Source organism: Marmota monax, unplaced genomic scaffold (assembly GCF_021218885.2).
Source record: "Marmota monax isolate L192 unplaced genomic scaffold, Marmota_monax_Labrador192_F-V1.1 WCK01_AAM20220418_F8-fsc00038, whole genome shotgun sequence".
In the NCBI taxonomy this organism is placed as follows: domain Eukaryota; kingdom Metazoa; phylum Chordata; class Mammalia; order Rodentia; family Sciuridae; genus Marmota; species Marmota monax.
In genome coordinates, this window is record NW_026692498.1 from 6,570,543 (window position 1) to 6,593,545 (window position 23,003).

Below are 23,003 nucleotides of genomic sequence, written 5' to 3' on the forward strand. Positions count from 1 at the left end.
TGTTGGGAGTGAGAAAAAGAGGAATCAAGCAGGATTCCCAAGTTTTCACCCTTGGCAACTGAAGAGTGGAGTTTCCACTTGTAGGGGAAGAGATCTCCTGAGTGCAGCTCATGCTATGGGGCGCACTAAGCTCCCTCTAGGGCAGGAATGGAGGCTGGAGAGACAGGAGAGGCAGAGCCCTGAGTATTCCAAGTTCCTAGGCTGAAGAGGACGCAGGAGGGGAAATGGCCATTTGAGGTGAGAGGATAGCAGGTATGGTCCACAGTCTAAGGCCTAGTGGAGAAAAGTTCAAGGGAGAAATGGTCATTTGCATCAAAGGCTGATGATAGGCCAAAGGAAAACACTGTCCCTTGGGTTTGGCAACCCAGGTTGTATCTTTGACAAGAGGCTGGGATTGAGAAATAAAGCCTAAGGGGAGTGGGAAGAAGTCAAGGCCAGATAGTGCTTTTGAAGAGTTTTGCATGCAGCTGTCCTCTGTCCACTCTGCCCTGTGGCAGTGTCCCTGCCCACATCTAGGCTCAGGAAGTTTCCTGCCAGGTCATGTAGCTGGGTCCCAGAGACACTGGTGAGGATATGCCACAGGGCTTGGGGAGTCTGTCTGAGGTCAGCAACAGCCTGCCCTACCTGGCTGCTGCACCCCTGGGCTGTATCCTGCAGGGTGAAAGGACACTCTCTGTCCCCGCTCTCAGCTCTAGACACTTCTTTCCAGGAGGCTGTGTGTGAAGGCCTGAGCTTGGGAGCCTGTGGTGGACCCAGGTGTCAGGAAGCATCAGCTATGATGGTTTCATATCTCGTATCAAGGACGGGCAGGAAAGTAAACTCCAAAGAGAAACCCAAGCCCCAACCCTGCCACCTAAGAGGCAAAGACCCCTTTGCAAAGCCTCAGATTTTCAGAAGGGAGAAACCATCCCTTCACATGCCACTGCCTTGTTAGGCACACTGGGGACTGGGAACAGAGGGTCCTGGGGGAAAATGGAGTTTGGTGGGAAATCAGTCCTATTTCTGACCTTTGCCTGCCTCAGGCTGGGTGAGACATCATCATACTGGTTTCCGTAATGGAAAAAGTGGGGGTGTACTTCTTTTCCACCTAGGTTCCTAGTTGATTCTGAATGGAGTTATGCTGTGTCCTTCTGGGGGGTGGGGGTGAAAGCCCAGATGACAGTCATGGGCACAGAAGCCCAAGGCAGTTGGTAAGAAATCACCAGTTTATTGAATGAAAAATCAACTTCACCCCGTCCTCCCACCCTCACCTCCACCCTCGGGCCCAGGATATGCTCTGGACAGCAGGGCCAGGCCTGGGGAAGGGCTAGAGGACTTTGGGGGAGGCATGGAGAGTGGGCAAACACTTTCAAAATGCAGTTCTGTGCCACAACTTCTAGGGAGCAGTGAGGGTGATGCAGAAGCTCTGGAGTGCCAGTGGCATGGTGGCCGAGCGTTGGCTCTGTGTCCTTGCCCTCAGCCTCTCCTGAGAACAGCTGGACGAAGCTGAGGAAGGGCTTAGGATCTGCCATGGTGACAAGAGGGAGGAAAAGAGGCTGCTGGAGGGGAGACCTGGTGGAGAGGCCTTTGCCCAGCTGCCCTGACATGGCGGAGGTAGGAGGATGAGGGAGACAAGTCTACATGGGAAAGGGAGATACATGGCCGGTGGACAGAGGGTCTGCCTCCACCTCTCATGCCCGGCAGAGCTGTGCTGGGTGAAGGGGCGGGAAGGCTGAGGGAAGAACATCACCAGCGAGAGGAAGTCACAGGACAGGATGGTGCATGGGGGTTACATAAACAACTGAGGGACTGGCTGTGCAGAGAACCGAAGAAACGCTCAGGAAACCTGACATATACAAGGACAGGGCGGGCTGGGATAGGAAGTCGTGCATGGGGGAGGCCCCTCCATTCCAGAAACACACGGCATCACTCAGTTGCCCCTCACCCTCCACTGGGAAGTCATGGACAGGAGGAGGTCCCTACAGGAGTGGGGAGTGGCTCTGGCCTGCCCCACTGGGGGCAGGTGGGATGAGTGGTATTTGGCAGTGGGGCCTTGGAAAATGAGAGCCTGATGGCTGGGGTGGGAGTGGGGAGACCTGGGCTCTCCCACTGTGGACCAGGATCCCACATTTCCTATTTCCAGGAAGGGAACTGGTGCCACAGAAGGAAAGAGGTAGGGCCAGGAGAAGGAAGGCCTGCAGGACTCAATTCCAGGGACCATGGGCACCAGAAGACAGAACCCACCTGCCCTGGGACTGGAGCAGGAGGGAGGAGGGGTGGTAAGGGATGGGGCTGGGCAGTGGGGAGGGGAGGGCAGCATCCCCAGTGGCAGTGTCCTTCAGGACTGGGCATGTGAAGGGCTGGCCCCAGTGCCAGGAAAGGGGTTCTGGGCCCAGCCTGCTGGCCTCCCCCTGCCCGCAGGCGGTGAGGCTGGATGGCAGTGCCAGGAGGGAGAGTAGCCAGAAGCCGGGCCTCAGGTGGCCTTGCTGCCACTGAAGAGTCCTACTGGAAAGTGCTTCACATGGGTGGGCCACTGGGCTGCCAGCTGGAAGAACTTGATGTCACTCCACTCGACTCCATCGATGGACACTGGGGGCAAGAGGGAAGTGGGAGGTAATGGGGCAGCTGAGGTCATCTCCCTGTCCCTTGGGGAGGACCATCAAAATCACCACACCTCTCAGCATAGTCTGCTGCTGCTTGGCGGAGCAGATGAGGCGGCTGATGCCCTCGATGACTTGGCTCTTAGAATCCACTTCCTTTTCCCGGGGTTTCTTGCTCAAGAAGATGGTGGGAACTGCAAAGCCAGCAGAAACTATCTCTGTTGCAGCCCTGGGAAATAGCCATCCCTCTCCTCCCCAACCCCAGTGCTTCCTTCTTCCCGGGGCAAGGGGAGATAATTGGCAAAAGGCCTGTCCTCCTCCCTTCCTGCTTGGCTCAGGCCGCAGGTCAGGATCTACACCTTCCTGCATCCTTTCCCAGGCCTATCTTCATCTGAACAGTCAAGACCTGGGGCTAGATGGTCTCTGAAGTCCCTTCTAGCCGAAATGTTCTAGGCACCTTGGGAAGGGGCCTAGCTCCCTGTCTGGGGCTTGCTGGGCCTACAGCAAAGGAGATGATGTGGGGGCAGGTATTTGCATTAACTCTACCCTGGCCCCAGGAAAGAGGCAAGGATACTGATACAGAGGACACTGCTCAGCTCCCCACTCTCAGCAAATCCTTATGCTGTAGTGTGCAGGTTTTGGCCCTAGCCTCGCACAGCCCCTGCCCAGGGCCCTGGGGAATGCTGTAGGGTGGAAAGCATGCACAGGAAGAGGCCCATCTGCTCTTGCTCTGCCAGCCCAGGAGGCAGGGTCTTCAGCTGCTGCTGGTGCACAGCTGGAGTTGTGGGGTTCCAACCAGCTAGAAGAGTGGCAATCTACAAGGACAGCAGCCTGGTTATGGGGATTCCTGCCTCACACAGAATATAGGACCCTGCCTCTACAACTCTGCCTCCAGGGCCTTAAGCCACCCCGCCCCCTTTTAAGATTATATATATATATATAGATATAGATATAGATAGATATAGATAGATAGATGTTAATGAACCTTTATTTTATTCATTTATTTATATGTGGAGCTGAGATTTGAACCTAGTGCCTCACACATGCTAGGCAAGCGCTCTACCACTGAGCAATAACCCCAGCCCAAGCCACCCCTCTTTTTCTGGAAGGATTGATTCCCCTTAATTCCTAAAATAGTTATATCCTTCTGCTCATAAAGCTTCTTTGGGGAGTTCTTCTGTGCTGGATGTGAAAGCTCTGCTCAATGGGTCATGATGACCATGGCTGGGGCATGGTCATCCTGTCCCATAGTCCAACCCTGAGGGCAAAGGTCAGAAAGGTTCCTTGTACTTTGCAGCAGCAAGGGCCTTAGCCCCTGAGCTGGGACCTCAGTTTCCTGCATTATATAAGGTATGGCGTTTCCCCCAGGGGAAGGCAGGGTGTTCTCACTGGGTCCCAGGCTGATCACGTGATAAGTGTACTGCATCCCACCCACAGACTTTTTTTTCCCTTTTTGCCATACTGGGCTTTGCATATAACAGGCAAACACTCTACCACTGAGCCCCCCGCCCCCACTCCACCAGGTGAAAGCAAATTGTCTTTCAGACCCTGAAAGAAGGGAGGAGGCCTGGTGGCCCCTGCACTTCTCTTTACCTTTCTTGTTCTTCTCTTTGGTGACCACAGTCATTGCCATGGTGCCAGAAAGCTGGGCTTCCCCACCATGGGGCAGGCGGGAAACCTGTACTGAGCGGAAGACACTCTTGAGAGTGTTCTTAGAGCTGGCGTCCCTTTTGTCACCTTCCCTTCGCCGTTCCCCAGGATGGCCCAGCCAGTAGTCCACCTGGAGGCCAATCACATCCCCATATGGGCTATTGGGACTCCTGGAGAAATGGGATAAAAACAAGAGATCAGCTTTTTCCTCAGAGCCCAATTACATGGGCCAGAATCTGGGAAGAGGGGCTGCCAGCCTCCTGGAGCAGGAGATGGGGAGCAAGTTCAGTTGAGTGGCTGTGTTCCCTCCAGTCACACAGAATCAGCAGCAGCTCATGTGGGTATCAAGAATCAGGCTGATCTGAGAACAAAACCAGCAGAGGATAAAGGCCCAAGTAAAACTATCACAGGGTGAGAGAAGTGGAAACTTTGTGAAGCAGAGTGCACACAGGCACGCAGATCCTTGTACATGCACACATGGTCCCAGCAAGCAAAGTCGGTGCCTAGAGGCAGGGGGCTGAAGAGCCAGAGTGGCTGCAGAGCAGCTCTGGAGCTCGCTTAGATGGGGCACTTTTAGCTCAGGGATAATTTTAGCTCCCAGGGAAAGGGCTGATGGTTTCTTGAAAGGAGGTGGCAGATACAATAGGCACATGGCTATGAAAGTCATCTGATTTTTTCTTTCTGCCTCATTTTTTTAGTGGTTCCATTAAATAAATAAATAAATAAATAAATAAAAAGCTTATATTGTATGAGAAAGGAGGTTGAGGTAGGGGTTGGACTCAAGGTTCCCCAAACTTATGCTGGACAGAAATCTTTAGGCAGTGGGGGGGTCTGAGAGAAAACAGGGCTCCTGGAAGCCTGGATCCAGCAGGTCTCTGGGGCAGAGCATGGTTGTTTTTCCTACATTGTCCCTTCCAGAAAAATCAGAAGTCCACGGAGGAGAGGAGGAAGAGAGGTTTGGAGGACAGGTTGGGGATACCAGGTCCAGGGCTATGACACTCTCACTGAGGCCTCTGGAAAAGCCATTGCCCAGTGCCTCCCTCTCAGGTGCTATGATGAAAGGAAAGAGGTAAAGGCAGAAGAAAGAGAAAAAGAATGCTGCTCTCTGCTCCTGGCCATGGCCTAAAAGCCTCTTCTCATCCCCCTCCCCTTCCTCAGGCCTGGCAGGAAAGGGTTCCCTGGCTCTCCAGCTAAGCTTTAGGTACTTGAGATTCTTTAAGACTTCCTCCCCGCTTTGCCACACCCCACAATCATGAGGTTTTTGCCGCCTCTGCAGTGCAGGCCCAGCCTGGGAGCCCGAGCTCCAGGAGGGCAGGTACCACTGGACCAAGTGACGCAAGGCACCACACCACAGCGTGCCCCAACTGATACTCGGTTCCTATTTATAAGCTACACAATAGTCCCCAAGGTGGCCAACTCACCTCTACTACACATAAGATGAAACTGGAGCCCAGTAACCTGCCCACGCCAGCACAGTGGACACATCACAGAGCCACTCACATGCCAGTGAGTCCTATAACAAGACACCTGCATCACACCTCACAGCCATAAAAGGCCTGCCAGGCTGGACATGCCTCTCACTGCACTGAGCTGTCCAATGACTTGGCTGGCTGGTGACTGTCCTCTGAGTTCTCTCACCAGTGTGACCTTCTTAGGCCAGTGTGTCTGTGCCTGGGAAGAGTTAGATTGCTGGGCCTTGCTTACCCCACAATGGCGAGGGCGCTGCTCATGGATGGGGAGGAAGGAGGGGTGGCTATTGCATCTCGGCTCAGGCCTGAGCTGGAGGGTGGAGATGTGGAGGGCACAGTAAGGCTGACCACAGGTGAATCGTCCCCATCACCTGTCGGGAGATGAACACTGTCAGTCAGAGGCAGCCATCCTCACTTGCTGATGGCAGGGAGGGAGGAGCCACTTTCTTAGGGGCAGCCCTGCTTTCCTCCTGAGCCCTGGGCTGCTCCTGCCTCCCCTCCCCACACAGCTGCACAGCAAGGCTCACATCTTCCTGCCCAAGCTGCTTCCCCAGAACACTCAGCACCTCCAATTTCTGACCATTGCACCAGAGAGATGATCTCACCCAAGAGGAGCCCAGGGGCCCAGGCTCACCTGCAGTGGAGGGTGAATCTTCAACCAGGCCCACCTTCACCACCTGGAGGAGGGAAGACATGCTCAGTAAGTCTTTTAGGCAAGTATGATCCAACAGGAAATAGGGCCAGCACAACAGCCATCATACACGCAATTTTATCATAGGCTCATAAAATCTTTATAAGCCTGGAACAGCCCAGAGCTTAAGGGATGGGGCTGTAGCTCAATGGTGGAGCATGGGCATAGCCTGTGTAGGCCCTGGGTTCCAACTCCAATACCACAAAAAGAAAGGAAGCCCAGTCCAAACAACACAAGGAGGGCCCATGGGAATTTGCAGCTCTTCTCTGGGGAAATGAGCAAGGCACATATGAAGGCAGGAACCAGTTAGTGTAGTGATCTCAATTCTTCTAAGACCACATAGGTAGGGTCCCAGGAAGCCAGCTCCATCTCTGTCGGGACAGGCATGTCTCATGGCAGCCATGCTCTGTGTGAGCCAGCTCAACTGAACATACTGAATCAGTGCAGACACCAGCCCTCCTCTTTCTACCTTCTTGGAATCTGGAGTGCCCATAAGGGGCATCTCAGGAATTTTAGATTCCCCATAGACTATTATGGAAAGGACAGAGGGAGCCCTCCAGTGGTCACAAAAGGATGCTAGAGGTTAGAGGCAAACTTGGTGACTATCTCCTGTGGTCTGAGTGACAGGTGGGGTCAGCTGGGTTTGGGCTGCTGGAGTGAAGGGGACTGCAGGTGGCAGCAGTTTTCGTCAGGCTGCTGAGAGCACTGCTGCATTCACTCACTGAGAGGAACAAAATTCAGGATGGAACTCATGGCCCTGCATATCCTAGGCAAGTGCTCTACTACTGAGCTACGCCCCTATGACATTTTTCATATTTTAACTCTTGTTTGGCTGGGAGACCAGAGTAAGCATCGATCCCCAGTTCCATGAAGACATGAGTCAAACTGACAGCTTGGGCTGTGACCAGGGTCCCATGGCCTGCAGCAGTATAACTATATGAACATCCCAGAAGCCTGAGGAGGGCTGTCCATTCCCTCAACTAAGATTACTCAGGATACCCAGAGACTTGAACATTCAGTGATCAGGGATAGTGGGGAATTGAGCATGTCTATCTGCACTTCACTGCCCCTTCTCCCCAAAAACTATGCAAGATCCTCAAGGAGATTACAGAAAAAGATACAAACTGGTTGGAAAGAGAAATCAGAACACCTCAGAAGCAGAAACACAAGTGTTTGGTCCTTTTCTGTGGGCCCCTAACTAGTTAGGTCAGTCTGAGCTTGGGCCCAGCTCTCACCAACAAACAGAGCAACAGTTGGTATACCTGACACCAAAGGCATCTAAGAGTTCTTCCTTTATTGTATAATTCACTAATAAAGGTTCTTCCTGACTAAGCAGAGGAAGAGCCCTTCTTCTCAGTGGTCCATCTGAGCCTGGAGATAGAAGTTTCTGATTCATGGACCTCTGCCCAGAAGACCACACTTCACTATTTCCCTTCCCTGAGCCTGCAGAAGCCAAGCTCTGGATTTTATTCCAGGATCTACAGGCTCCAAATTCAGGGCCTGGTCTAATAAGCAGGAGATACCAGGGATGAATCCAGGGATAGTTCATGTGGGGAAAGGATAACCCTAAAAGGGACAGCCGAAGGCTGGGGCAGCTCAGTGGTAGAATACTGGCCTAGCATGCACAAGGCCCTGGGTTCCATCCCCAGTACTGCAAATAAATAAATAAAATAGAAAAAAAATTAAAAAATAAAAATCAAATCGACAGCCCAGTATGTGTCCTGGCCCAGGGCTTCTCTACCTTGGCACTACTGACCTTTGGGGCCACACTGTGTCTACTGTGTCCTGCATCCTAGAGGAGGTTCAGCAGGATCCCTGGCCTCTCCCCACTAGATGCCAGGAGCACCATGCTCCCAGCTGTGATAACCAAAAATGTCTCCCAGGGGGCAAAATCTGTCCCCATGAGAATGGGGTGCAGAGAATGGGAGTCAATACTCACGCCAATGAAGGGGATAAACTTCTGATAGGAGTCTTCGTCAGGGCTGTTGGGAGAAAGACAAGCTTTATGGTTAGCAGATGTGACTGAGCAGAGCAGTGGGGAAATAAGCCCTTCATATTTCACAGTGGTGTACAGGAGTCCAGAACACTGTGCTACATCTTCAGGAGACATCTCAGTGTCAGGAGGAGGGCCTGTTACTCACTGTACATGTGGAGCACACAAAATTAGGGCAAAGGACCCAACTGTGCAAACTATACTGCCTGCTCCGCATAGGTGACTTCAGCCCTAGGATGGGCTGCTTCAGTACTGAGGGGACGGGAGAGGAGTAACTAATTCAGGCCCAGGACCTCGTGAGCTGGGAGGCCCAGGGTGAGGAGGGGGGTGCCTGCAAGAGAGGAAATAAAAGACCTGCAAATGCTCTTGGGCTCCTGTGACAGGAAAAGGGGTGTAGAGAAGGAGAATGTGAACAACAGGAGCTCTCCAGACTCCCAGAGCCCACCTCAACTGTAAGAAACCCCCAAGTCAGACTTACAACTTATGCCTGCAGGTCAGCATGGCTTCAGCTACAGGCAGCTGGTGTGTAGCGGCTGCCCCATTGACATACTGCATCACGCGCCCCACCACGTCCAATTGCTCTGCAGAAAAGCCAGGAGGGATTGGCCTGTTCATTTCAGCTGGCAACCCACAAACCCTGGGAGAGCGCCCTCCTGAGACCCAGGAAAGGACCATGGATCTGGGATGGAGGGGCTCTAAAATCCCCTGAGTTTTGCTTATTCTAGCCACCATTTTTTTTTTTTTTTTTTTTTTGCACAGGGATTAAACCACTGTGCCACATCCCCAGCCCTTTCTATATTTTATTTAGAGACAGGATCTCACTAAGTTGCGTAGGGCCTCAAATTTGTGATTCTCCTGCCTCAGCCTCCCAAGCTGTTGGGATTACAGGAGTGTGCCACCATGCCTGGCTACCCCTTTGAATCAAAGGGACTGTGAGCCAAAGGACAGTCCTGTCTATGGCAACCTCACTCTGATACCACTAACTTCACTGGGTGGCAGGGAAACACCAGCTGGTACAGCGTCACTCACTTATCAAGAGACTGCTCAGTGATTTCTTGCTTCTTACATTTTGTTCCTACAGGGCTAAGCAGCAGTAGGGTGCACAGCAGCTGGAGAAGGCCCCAAGTGGAAGAGCTGCACTTAATGAATACTCACCAGGGAAGTATGGGCACAGTGACAGGGAACAGGGGCCCTGAGGAGGAAAAGCCCCCTTCAGCTGCACTGTCTTGTGACCCCGGTACTGGCTCGGGTGGAGGTTCCCTTACCTGACACTGGGGGCTCTGAGCGGCTGAACAGATCTCTCCAGCCAGAATCTAGGAAGGTGCTGCTATATCTGCTGTCGACTGAGCCCAAGTATTTGGCCACAGGGTGAGAACCTGGTGGATGGAAAACCAGAGAAGGTAAAATGGGTTAGCAAATGAAAAGGTGGGCAGCAGTTGTCCCCAGCCATGGCTTGGGCCTTTGGTCTCCCTGATGCTCTTGTCCTAGGACCAACCCCCACCCTGCTGCCAGAATTGGAGCTGCTGGTGGCTAACACCCCTTCTGGGTGCTGCCCCACTTTACCGAGGGGGATGATGAGGAAGCGCATGTAGCTCAGCCAGTCAGAGGTCTTGCTGGCCAGGGACTTGACAAAGAACCGAAGGATGGAACTCAGGTAACTCTGGCCTCCCACAGCTGCCACCTTGACTGGCCTCGGCATGGAGGAGTTGCAGTTGCAGCTGGGGAGAAAGGGGATCTTCGCAAGCCATACTCAGGGCAGGTCCCAAGCTCTGACTGCAATCATTTCAACAAGCCACAGGGAGAAGAAAGCCAATAAGCAAAGCAATACAGGGAGGCAACAAGCCACAGCACTGGTCTAGAGGCAGCATCTGCCAATGAAGGAAACAGGAGAGCTGGGGCTAATAGGGACAAGCCAGCATTGCCACCTGGGAAGCCTGCATGGGCCCAAGCCCAGCATCTGGGATAGCCTCATTCTCTGATACATGGGAGGGGACTACAGGCCTTTCTAAGAAGGCCCTAGAAGGGGAAAGCACTGACTCTTGGTTGTCAAGCAGATGATATGGCTACGGGAACAGAGTAAAAGCTCTTTTTAAAACCTTGGGTTCTCTCTTCTTGCCTCTTGCTGGGGCAAGTCAAGGTGTGGGAGGAGTCTGGGCAGGGAGTCAGGGGGCTCAGGAGCTGATACTCTACCAGGACATCAGGCCCTACAGCTTGCTGCCACTGCCCCAAACACGTGGACCTGCACTGCAGGCCAGGAGGTCCTACCATTGTGTGAGTCAGGGTGGGAGAATGAGGTGGAGGAGCTCCAAAAGGGCAGGAGCAAAGAAGCTGGAGTCCTTACTAGCGTTGAATCCGGGTGAGCAGGGCGGACAGCACAGCCTGGACCTCCACGGTGGAGCAGGTGCACACGACAGGCTTCCGCTGGTCCTGGAGCAGCTCAGCCACATACTGGGGGAAGGAAGGGACAGGGAGGCAGGTCAGGCCACATCTCTCCCCACAGGGGCTGAGAGGGCAAACGAGACCCAGGAGGAGCTGCAGGGCCCCTATCCTCTGTTATTCTGGCCAAGGCTGGACAGAGGCAGTGAGGTTTTCTGGCTTAGAGGGTGGGACAGACACCCTGAGATAGGCTGATGGTGGAAGATGGGAGGACATAGGGGGCTTTAAGCAGAGACCACACCCCAGACATTCCTGGCACCAGTGTCTCACAGGGCAGACAGAGGGGAGGGGGCAGGCAGGGCTGCTCTGTTCCTGCCAAATTACTTTCATGAAATCCAGGGGCAGCTGCAGCCACCTTACAGCCCTTGGTGTTCCTAAAAGGCTGCCCAACACAGCTGGCGCCTGGGAGGCGGGCCAGACCCAGTGCTTGCTGCCTTTTGTTCTCCCCCTAAACATACGAGGAAGCTGAGGTACAGAAAAGTCAGTGGCTGAAGATCCCATAGGTAGGATAGGACAGAAGTAGGGCGAGAATCCAGAGCTTTAGGCTTTGCTCCAGGTCGGGGCTGAGAGTGGGGTCACTCTCCTGCTTCCCTGTGTGCTGCTTCAGGTGGCACATGCTGAGCCCCGTGAGGTCTGGAATGCTTTACCTGGCCCTGCCAGTCAGTGGTATTCACCAGGATTACATTTTCCGGGAGGGCAGCATCTGACACCAGGATTTGATTCAGCTGGTCGTAAACCACCTTTCTTGGAATCTGCAGGGATAAACGTTTGTTAGGCACAGCCAGGGAGCCAGAGGCAGCTGTGCCGGAAGTGGGGAGAACCCTTGGCACTGGCATATTCGGAGTGTGGATACTAGGAATTTGTGAAAGATACAGACTCCCATTGGCCTGACCAAAATGGAGAGAAGGAAGGACACGCAGAAAGTCCTTGGAGGGCACACCTGCAACACAGCAGGCAAGGAGCCACGGTGGGGTTCTGCCAGGGAGGCCTGCAGGCTAGGGACACATGAGCTTCCTGTGAAGGGGTGGCAGGAACAGTGGCAGTTTACGTACTGGGAGCAGAGGAGTGAGTGTGGAGAGTGGGTATGTGGGGGAATGGCAAGGAGGGCTGTGGGGAGAGAAATAATGACAGTGGCAGCTGGCTCTGCACAGGGACCCACTGTCCCAGGAACAAAGGCGTTTTAGGGGTGATGATGAACCAGAAGGATGATACCTCACCCCAGGGACTGGGCTGTTCTGGTCTCAGGTTCATTTGTTGCTATGTAATAGTGTCAAACTCAGGAAGTCATATGGACACAAACTTTTCATATTTATCAGGGAAATGAACAGGCTGACTCTGCCTAACTCCACAACAGCGAGACTGTGAGGTATGCCAGCCCCAGCTCTGAAGCCACTGCTTCAGAGAGGACACATGCCCCGAGGTCTGGTTTCTTCTCATTTCTCCTCAGGCTTGCATGGCCCCTTGCATGAGGAAGCTGAGGTACAGAAAAGTCAGTGACTGAAGATCCCATAGGTAGGAAAGGACAGAAGTAGGGCGAGAATCCAAAGCTTTAGGCTTTGCTCCAGGTGGCGGTTGAGAGTGGGGTCACTGCCCTGCTTCCCTGTGTGTTATAACTACTGATGATAAAGCTCTGTGTGATGAGATAATGATACATGACAAAATAGGACTGCTGGGGAGACCAGTGCCTCCCCAATTCTAAGGGCCACTGTTCCGCTGACCACTAAGCCAGAGCCCATCCCCCTGGAATGGGACACCACAGATCACATCTGGGTGGAACAGTGGCCTATCCTAGAACCCAAATTAACAATTCTTTTTTAAATATTTATTTATTTTTAGTTGGACACAATACCTTTACTTCACTCATTCATTTCCATGTGGTGCTGAGGATCGAACCCAGGGTCTCGCACGTGTGAGGGGAGCACTCTACCACTGAGCCACAACCCCAGCCCCGCCCAAATTAACAATTCTTAAGCACCTAGTTCAGGAGCAATTAGATCTTGGGCACAATGAACCCTCCACCAGCCTTCACAAGACACCTATTTTTGTAATCCCCAAGAAAAATGGGAAACATAGGTTACTTCAAGATTTAAGGGGCTGGGGTTGTGGCTCAAGAGGTAGAGTGCTCACCTAGCATGCATGAGGCACTGGGTTCGATCCTCAGCACCACATAAAAAAATAAAATGAAGATATTGTGTCCACCTATAACTATAAATTTAAAAAAAAGATTTAAGACCAATAAATATATGAAAAAGATAGGTTCATTTCATTCAGGTATTCCTCATCCTGCCAGCATCCGGAGCATCTATTTTATTGTTGCTATAGACCTCAAGAATTGCTTCTTTTCTATACCTACAGCACATCAGGACAGACCCTTTTTTGCCTTTATGGTGTGGGAACCTAACACCACGACACCCACCCGGAGATATCACTGGATAGTCCTCCTCCAAGGGATGAAGAATAGCCCTCCAATATGCCAGCTCTTTGTCTCTCATGCGATCAGGCCTCTTACACAGCTTTGTCTGATCATACATTATATGGATGACATTTTACTTGCTCATGCAGATTCTGATAAATTGCAAGTCTGCCTTAAGAAGTTGATGTCTAACCTTGGCACCTTGGGCCTTCACATAGCCACTGATAAAGTGCAACATTCTGGCCCATGTAAGTTTTTTTTTTTTTTTTAAATATATATATTTTTTAGTTTACACAATACCTTTATTTTGTTCATTTATTTTTATGTGGTGCTCAGGATCAAACCCAGGGCCTCGTATGTGCTAGGCAAGCACTCTCCAGCAGAGCCACAATCCCAGCGCCCCCTCAATATGAGTTTTTAGGTTACAGAATTGCTGCAAGACCTGTGTGCTGCTTCAGGTGGCACACGCTGAGCAGCTGATGGCTGCTCCCCACATATTAGCACAAAGCCCAACTCCCTCCCACTAGTGGATGACAAACATGTCTGCTTCCTCTCACTTAGGTCTTTCATTACAGTCTTCTACTCACGGCATTTCAAGTGTTCTTTCCTCACCATCTAGCTGTCGAAGGAGGAGATTAACATCCAGGCAACCTCGGAGGGCCTGGTCTTGCTGGGGGACTACAATACCTGTGTGCTGTGGCCCAGGTCAGGCGAGCGCTCGCTGTCAGAGCTGTTGGTCCTCTCACTCAGGGGCTTGGAGAGCTGCCGCTCCTTTAGGGGTGTGCTCCTCTTCTGCCGAGGTGTGTGTGTCCCTTCTACTTTGCTGAGGGAAAGGGGATGTAGATGGGAGGGGAGGGGAGGGGTCAAGTAGCCCTTCCAACCTCAAAGCTGCACCAGCTCTCACCCTCCCTAGGTCCCTGAGTCTGTGCCAAGTTTGGTTGCAGGTCTGTGTCATCTGCTTCCCTCCAATTTGGTGTACCTGGGGGAGGCAGAGCCTTGCAGTTCTGTTTTGCTGGACTTCATAGGAGTTTTGACTTTCTCTGGCACAACCAGACTTGTGCCAATATCTCCAAACATGTCCTGGTCGGTGATTTCCTGCCATGGAGGAAGGGAACAAAAGAAGGTTACTTCTCACTTGACCACTAAGGAGTTCCCTAGAGCCTGTAGGGCCCATTACCACCACCAAAGCCACCCAATCACTCTCTTCCTGGAAGCATGGCTCTAAAACTATTCCTTCACCAATGGAGAAGCTACTACTGTTCAATTTAACTTCATCCTCCCACAATGCTGGGTTTCATCTGTTCCCTCCCAATTCTGCCCTCTATGACTACAAAGGTGTTTAGCACATGAACAGGTGCTGACGATGGGCCTTCCTCAGAGGGGTTGGGGACTCCTGCTCCCAGATGGGGAGGCAGGATCTCACACCTCGTCAGGGCAGGACCTGTGGCTTAGGGACCCGGTGATGTCTGTCTGCGGCCTCCTCACACTGGTCAAAGCCAACCTGCATCTGCCTGGCAGTCAATCACTTCCTTCTCCACCCAGCGACCTCCTCCCACCCTGAGTCTAGGCTTCTGTCTTTCCTGGATCATTTTGACAATCTTCAAGAGTCTTACCTTCTCCCCTGAGAACCCATCCTGTCTGCTCACTCCAGAGTGTTCTCTTAAGATCAAGGTGTTTCTATTGGGACACTGCAAACTGCTCAAACAGCTCTGCACAGTTCCAGTGGGCCTTCGAGGTATCAAGTCAATCTCCCATAAGCCCCCAGGATGACAACTTCCCTGATGCCCTAGCCTTTTGAAAGACTGCTTTCCACACGTGTGCCTGCTTACCTCCCTGCATTTGCCATCCTTTATGTTTTAAAAATGTCTACTAAGGAATAACTTCCATGGAGTAAAATGTTTAGATCTGAAGTATAAAGTCTATTTATCTATTTATTTAGCAATGGTGGGGATCAGATCCTAGGGCTTGGCCCGTACTAGACAAGTGTTCTGCTCCCTAGCATAAACTTTGATTTTTATGCAAGGATAGCCCCAGGGGCCATTAACTAGACCAAGAAAGAACATTCCAGTACACTTGAAAGGTCCCAAATGCCCGTTCCCATTCCCACCCAGTACCCTGACTTCTGCCATCATAGGTTAGTTCTGCCTCTTTATGAATTCCACAGAAAAGAAATCCTATGGCATGCTTCTAACATTTGGCTTTTTCCTCTCAATGCTAAGTTAAAATTCCATTTGAGATATAATCATTCATTGGGGAGTTTAAATCAAGAAGTAACCTGACTAGAATTTCATCTGAAAAGATCACTTGTAGTAGTCGCATGCAGTATGGACCACAATGGGCAAGAGTGGAAGCTGGTGAACGAACAGGTTAATACAGTACATTTTAAATCTTGAATTAAGCCTAATGCTCCATCGTGCATGAGATGCTCAATGTAGTATTATTTACTATATAAAACATAAGTCTAGGGGCTGGGGTTGTGGCTCATTAGTAGAGTGCTCATCTAGCACGTGTTGTGAGGCCCTGGGGTTGATCCTCAGCACCACATAAAAATAAATAAATAAAATAAAGGTATTATGTCTAACTACAACTAAAAAAAAAAAAAATTAAACAAAAGTCTAAAATAACTTCCATGGACTCCATTCAACTACCAGAAGGTCTCACTTTGAGGCTCAGATACAGCACATCAGATGGCATTCTCCCTCCCACCTAGTGTCCAGCCTCCCATCCCACTAGATGAACTGCAGGGTGTCTTGCAAGGCCAGCTCAGATGACCTCTCTCCAGAGTGCATCCCCCTGCACTTCCCTGGGCCTCTAACAACGTCTTGTCCCAGGTGTGCACAGGTGGCTACCCCTGCAAAGGGGAACTTGGTGGCAGAGACCATGGTTCAGGCATCTTTGCATCCTCTGTGCTTAGCACCAGAGGTGCATGGTGAATGTATATGCAATTCAAGGCTCACTTGGGGGCCATCCCAACCGACTCCACTCTGCCTCACTAGGCTTTGGCTTGCACCCTGGGCAGCCCCACTCCTGGAGCAGGAGTGATCAGTAGCCACTCAAGAGATTTAATGCTCACTGCTTGGCCATGTGACTACTACAAGTGATCTTTTCAGATGAAATTCTAGTCAGGTTACTTCCTGATTTAAACTCCCCGCTCTTTGGATTCGGCGGCCGACGTGAGATGACGAAGGGAACGTCATCCTTCGGGAAGCGTCGTAATAAGACGCACACATTGTGCCGCCGCTGTGGCTCTAAGGCCTACCACCTTCAGAAGTCGACCTGTGGCAAATGTGGCTATCCTGCCAAGCGCAAGAGAAAGTATAACTGGAGTGCCAAGGCTAAAAGACGAAATACCACCGGGACTGGTAGAATGAGGCACCTAAAAATTGTATACCGCAGATTCAGGCATGGATTCCGTGAAGGAACAACTCCTAAACCCAAGAGGGCAGCTGTTGCAGCCTCCAGTTCATCTTGAGAGTTCCAACAATTAGCCACCCAATAAATGTACTGGTTTTTTAAAAAAAAAAAAAATAAGAAAAAAAACAAAAAACTCCCCAATGAAAGGGGAAAGGGACAGCTTTTCAAGGGAAGACACTGGTCATCATCTTTTGGAAGTAAATGACAGAAATTATCCCAACTATTCAACCCTAAGATGAGCTCTGATTAAAGGGCAGAATGGGGACATTTCTGGTTTGTTAATGTGGGCAATGAGCTGATCTTAGGGTCAGCTCTACCCCACGCGGAAGGACTTCAGGAGGAAAAGAACACAGATGTGCACCAGCCCACAAGAGTCTTTCTGCCTTTATTTCCAAAGGTGCAGAGAATATCCAAAATGGCTAGAAGAGGAAATGGAATCATACGTACCAGAGTGTCTGTTTCGGTCAAGCTGTCATCTTGGTTTTTAATCCAAGTAGATTTGACTTTTTCTAGAGCAGCCAATTCCATCTGCAAAATTTATAATAATTGGTTATCCTTGATCTAAATGATTATAACTCTAACATGTTTTACTAGGTCCCTAGATGCTTAAAATACTTTTAGTGTATTCAACCTCAGAACATCTTTAGGGCTCTTATGAGGGGTATATTTTTGTGAAAACGAAGTTTCAGAGGGGTCAGTTATTTTATTAATCATTAAGTGAATGACACAGAGATGTGGGATTCAGAAATTCTGACTCCCACAAGATGTCACTAGGGAAGAGAGGCTCAAAGTTAGATGACTTTGCAATTGGATCCAGTCTTTGACCCTGAATTCAGTGGACACTTTTGCCCTAAAGGGAAATATGGAGGCTTCCTCTGCATAACAGAGAAGGGAGAATCTTATAGTTTGGGTCTGTGATTTAAAAAAATATATATTTATTTTTTAGTTTTAGGTGGACACAATATCCTTATTTTATTTTTTTAAATATTTTTTTAATTGTCAATGGACTTTATTTATTTATATGTGGTGCTGAGGATTAAACCCAGTGCCTCATGCATGCTAGGTGAGCACCCTAACATTGAGCCACAACCCCAGCCCCATGGTCTATGATTTTTAGACTGAAGATACTCATGGTAGCCGAATGCTTTCCCTCCCTGGACACTGGGGCTGAACCCAGGGTGCTCTTCCACTAAGCTACATTACCAGTTCTTTTTATTTAAAAAAAAATTTTTTTAAAGATGTTTTTTAGGTGTGGATGGGCACAATACTTTATTTATTTGTTTTTATTTTTATGTGGTGCTGGAGATCAAACCCAGTGCCTCAAACATGCTAGGCAAGTGTTCTACCACTAAGCCACAACCCCAGCCCCATTATTTTTTAAAATTCTGAGAGAGGATCTAGCTAAATTGCTGAGGTTGGCCTTGAACTTTTGATCCTCCAGCCATAGTCTCCCAAGTAGCTGGGATTACAGGAGTGGCCACTGCAACTGGTGCCCAATGCTTTTTAGTTTTCGGTGGACACAACATCTTTGTTTGTATGTGGTGCTGAGGATCGAACCCAGGCCACACGCATGCCAGGTGAGCGCGGTACCGCTTGAGCCACATCCCCAGCCCCGCCCAATGCTTTTTGATTGGTAGAAACACCCAGAAAACTCTCTTAACAGAATATATATTAAGCAAAAAGATGCCTAATGTGAAACCACATGGTGGCTCATAAATAATGAAGGTTTATTTTGCAGATAAAGATAAATAACTAAATATTTAGTATTAGGTAACATGGCTTCTAGCTATTCAGACAGCAACACCACAGCCAGGAGCAGCATGTGCTATGGGTCTTGGATGTTGGGCAGGCACTGGCCTCAGTGAATTTCTTTGTTTCTTCTAAGGAACCAAAGGAGGAAGAAAATATAAAGGCTATTCTGCTTCCTCTCAATTACTCAAAGTCCTTTCTCTGAGTAAATGTCATAAAACTGGGAACATCAGGCTAATACATTCAGGGGGTCACCGGATCAGCTAATGAACAAAGACCACAAGAGCAGGCTTCCTGTGTCACACTCTAAACCTGGGTTTCTCCACTTCAGCTCTGCTGACAGTCTTGGTGGACCAGCTGTCCAGGGCACCACAGGATGTTTAGAAGCATTCTTGGCTTCTGTTCACAGATGTCAGTAGCAGCCCCCCACTGGGGACAACCCAAAACATCTCCAGTCACTGCCAAATGTCCCCTGGCAGGCAAGGTCACCTAGTGGAGAACTGCTGTTCAGAGCCATCTGCAAGGAGAATCCCATGGTCACTTGCTAGACCCCATGACCTCAGGGCTGAAGGTGGGGTAGCTTGGGTAACAGCTCATAGCCATGCAGAACAGCATGCAGGTAGTTTATTTACACATTATCTACATGACTAGCCATTGCTAACAGAGTTTAGAATCCCATAACAGCACTGCTGATGATAGTTCTCATTCACTTTCAGATCAGCATGGACCAGAGAGGGAATGCAGCTCCACTGGGGGTTTTAAAGTAACCTTGTTGGTTTCTTACTATGTTTCCATGGCAAAGGGGGCATTTATTGAGATGTAACCCCCATTAGCTTTTTTGTTTAATGTTATTGTATTTTTAAAATTTTTTTTTAGTTATAGGTGGACATAATGCCTTTATTTTATTTTTACGTGGTGCTGAGGATTGAACCCAGTGCCTCATGCATATTAGGTGAGTGCTCTACCTCTGAGCCACAACCCCAGCCCCCCACATTAGCTTTCTGTTGTTGTCTTTTTTAAGGTTATCAGGGTGAGAGATCTATTATAAAGGGAAAGTCTGCACTCAAGTGAGGGTGATCATAGGGCAAGAACCCCCAACTAGCTTTATTAAGGCATAAGTGTCAATAAAAATTGGAATTAGCTCCTAATTTCTCCAAACTTCTGTTCCAGCCCAGCAGTGCTCCAGCTGTGTCTGCCTAACTGGCACTGGAGGGGGCTCCCAGTCTGTAGCATGTGCCCACAGGTAATGGTGGCTGTTGAGGAAGTGTGTGTGGTGAGGGGGATAAAACTCTAGTCTCTAACACATTACTGACAGTGCTATGGAAATAGCAGCTCCTAGCAGCAGGCAGTGTCTTGGGTCAACTTCCTGAAGCACTGTCAGGGCCTACTATTATCAGCATAAAGAGCCAAATTATGTTGCTATGGGTGCTGGAGCTTTCAGAAAACTCAACAACTGCAATAATTTGTATCAGGAATTTCTTCTGGTTCTAGTGATAAACCAAATCTTCTGAGAAGCTGGGAAACAAAACAAAATAAAACAAAAGGTGAATTTAAAAAAATGAACATATGGGGCCGAAATGTAGCTCAGTGGTAGAGAACTTGCTTAGTATACATAAGGTCTTGCGTTTGATTCCTGCACCTCAAAACAAAACAAACAAACAAATAAAAAAAAACCCACCAAAAAACAAAGAAGCAAAAATATAACAGTGACAATGCTCAGCAGTAGGGACAAGAAGCCACCAATGTGAGGCAGCAGCTACCCAGATAGTCCCTAGACACGCACAACTGTATGTTGCTCCTAATCTACCAGGAAGTTCTCCATATAAGAGCACAGGCTTGTTCTGCTGTTCCCAAAGTGCCTTCTTACCAGAAGATTCCACAGTTCCACACCCACATCAAGACATATGGGGCTTTTCAAAATAGAACTCTCAGTAGGGGAGCAGCAAAGCAAGTCTGAGTTCTAGCCAAAGAACCAGAATTTGAAGGACTTGTATAAAAGACATCTAAATTCTATCAATTTTAGGAGTCCAAAACTGAAATGGCTTTAAGGAATTATGATAATAAGAGCAACAGCAGCTGACACTTGCTGCAGGTCCCCAGCAAGCAACCAGTAAACAGCTCCTGCTGGAGGTCTGACCTGTATGATCTCACTGTATCTCCACGAGGCCTGGTGAAGCATGTTTCTTGACAAGTACTTTGTAGATGAGAAAATGGAGGCTTGGGAATTTGACCAAGATTACAGTCACTGGAGTCACGATTCATACTTAGAAATTCTGCCCTGCACAAATGCATTCTTTGCCTTCATAGGCCATCACATTGTAGAGACTGATATTCCATTGCCTTCTGAGGCAATGGGCTCCTGTGCCTACACCCTTACCCTACAAATAAGACATCTGAGGCTTAGACTGTCAAAGTAATTTTTTCCTCAAAATGTTGTAAACTATGTAAGTGAGACTAAAGCAGAACCTATAGTAAAATTCTATCAATCCAGAAACAATTCTGTTGTTATAAATTAGTTCTTCTTAATGACCAAGTGACAGGGAGCACTAGCACCCACAGAGCATGCCAGTGCTGTGATCAGTGCCCCGTGGCATCAGCTTGGCCAGCACTTGTCCCACATTCCAGAGCACTGGGTAGCAGCCTTCCCTCAGCAGGCCCTGGGCTTCTTTCTAGAAGAACTACAACTTCTGTTTAAGATGGAATCTGGCTCTCGTGGCCAATGGTCTGTCCACAGGGACAGTGACAATTCAGCAGGGCCATTCAGCAGCCCCCTGTGAGGAAAAGGAACTCTGATCCACATCCTAAATGCTAGCAGTACAGTAAGTGAGGACCCTCAGGCCCAGATCACCATGGACCAGAGCTGGGGAGGCACTGGGTCACTGGTGGCCAGGCAGGCCTGAAGCTTGTCCGTGGGAGGATTCTTGGTGTGGACCCCAGTTTTCCTTCCTCTGTCTCCTAACACACTACCAGGCCATTCTTGATGGGTCTTAACTGGGAAGAGGAATAAGCTAGGAGACGGTGCCACCTGGTGACAGCAGGCAGAACAGCAGCCACAGATGCCCCAGGAGACACTGGTGGTTTGTGCATGCAGGAGGACACAGCCCTACTAGACTATGCTTTCAGGAGATGGTGTGCCTGGCAGCTTTGGATCATCTCCTCATGGTTAACACCTACTACTTGCAGGTTGAGCTGTGTATTCCCTCTGTGGACGGGGGACCATATCCCTCATCTTCTGCCAAAGCAGCAACAACTGGAGGATTTGGCTCCTCTTGTCTACAGAAAAGACAGCTCTGCTCTGCAAGCCTTTAGGTGTGAACCCAGGGCAGAGCAGCTTCTCCAGGCCTGAGGTGGCAGCGTTACCCTGGGATCCTGCGTGACCTGCTGCTGGGCACTGGACACCACAGCAGGGTGGCTCTGTCCTCTTACTCACTACATTCTACATCCTTCAGGGCACTGCTTCTCTAAGTTCTCCACCCAGCAGAGTCGAGGTACTATATTCTGGACAGACCATGTGCTCCTCTGCCCCTTGAAACTGGTTTTCCCCTACCCTGGAAGGCACAATCACTTCCCTTTGGCCAAATGCCACATGCTCTCAAACACTGCATAAAGGACATGGAGGGAGAGTTCTGGAGACAGGAGGGAAGGCTCCATGTCACAGCAGAAACAGATCAAAAAGAACATCTGATCAGAGACAGCAATGCCATCAGAGTGCTATGCTCCCAGCCAAGGCTGACGAGAGGAAAACTAAAGCCACTTTCCTGTGGTCTCAAAGGAGCCATGCTCAGAGAAGCAGAGGGCCAGAGTGTGAAGCCAACACGCCAGGTCCCTCTCCCCACCCCTCATTGCCATTGGTCTGCTCACAGGGCTGGTGGTGTCTTTTCCGAGGCTACCCTTGCTGTTGAGGCTGCCAATCTCCGTCTGTGAGCTGGACTGCGACATCCCCTCAAAGAAGGGCCTGCAGCGAAGAAGCACAGCCGGGGTCAGTAGCCATCGTGGCTCAGAACAGCAGCTCACGAGAGCCAAGCAGAGCCAGTGCTCAAGGCAGATCAACAGCCTGGGCTTCTAGGAAGCCCACCCAGTGAGGAAGGATGCTGTGGGGGCGGAGAATGGCACCTGGGTGGAGGGACTTCCTAAGAATCCAGTCAGAATTTTGTCAATTAGAGGCAAAAAGTGATCTCTGCCTGGGACTCGGAGGTTCAGAAAGGATGAACAACTAAGATCCCCTGGATGGGAACAGTGAGGGTGGATGCAGGGGGCATTATGGCTGAGGGAGGAAAGGTGTCAGGAAGCAGCTATGGAGGAGCTCTGGCCTCACTTGAGCTTTGGCTTTGGGGTGCTGAGGATGCTCTCCGTCTCCTCCATCTCAGGGCCGCTGTCGCTGGGGTTATACATTTCCAGGCTGTCATACAGCTCATCCAAGTCCTCTTCCACCTCCCGAATCTGCTCCCGGGACACATGCTCCAGCCCAAAGCCCACCTGTGTGTAGAAAAAGGATCTTTGAGGGGTTCTTCATGTTAACAATTATGGTAGCAATTCCTTTCTTCTGGGCCACATGTCAACTGGCCTGCCTAATATGCCCTCTAAAGGGACATGCCACAGAGTCACACTT

General features: G+C 50.1%; 2 protein-coding genes across 2 annotated transcripts in view; one reads left to right on the top strand and one right to left on the bottom strand.

The window, feature by feature from the left end:
- Positions 1–1,187: 1,187 nt before the first annotated feature.
- Positions 1,188–23,003, bottom strand: part of Pacs1 (phosphofurin acidic cluster sorting protein 1) — a 139,064-nt gene continuing 117,248 nt past the window's right edge. The window contains exons 9-24 of the mRNA XM_046445186.2: positions 22,710–22,870; positions 22,256–22,349; positions 17,093–17,173; positions 14,211–14,326; positions 13,919–14,054; positions 11,466–11,570; positions 10,724–10,830; positions 9,946–10,100; positions 9,648–9,758; positions 8,861–8,963; positions 8,329–8,371; positions 6,333–6,375; positions 5,934–6,069; positions 4,173–4,399; positions 2,654–2,773; positions 1,188–2,568 (exon numbers count right to left, since the gene is read on the bottom strand). Coding sequence (XP_046301142.1) covers positions 2,453–2,568; positions 2,654–2,773; positions 4,173–4,399; positions 5,934–6,069; positions 6,333–6,375; positions 8,329–8,371; positions 8,861–8,963; positions 9,648–9,758; positions 9,946–10,100; positions 10,724–10,830; positions 11,466–11,570; positions 13,919–14,054; positions 14,211–14,326; positions 17,093–17,173; positions 22,256–22,349; positions 22,710–22,870 — 1,854 coding nt within the window. The 3' untranslated portion in view covers positions 1,188–2,452. The remainder of the gene's footprint in view (positions 2,569–2,653; positions 2,774–4,172; positions 4,400–5,933; positions 6,070–6,332; positions 6,376–8,328; positions 8,372–8,860; positions 8,964–9,647; positions 9,759–9,945; positions 10,101–10,723; positions 10,831–11,465; positions 11,571–13,918; positions 14,055–14,210; positions 14,327–17,092; positions 17,174–22,255; positions 22,350–22,709; positions 22,871–23,003) is intronic.
- LOC124093054 (large ribosomal subunit protein eL37) lies at positions 16,387–16,719 on the top strand. Its single transcript, XM_046445188.2, has one exon. It carries the CDS (start codon positions 16,410–16,412, stop codon positions 16,701–16,703), a length of 294 nt encoding a protein of 97 aa, XP_046301144.1. The 5' UTR covers positions 16,387–16,409; the 3' UTR covers positions 16,704–16,719.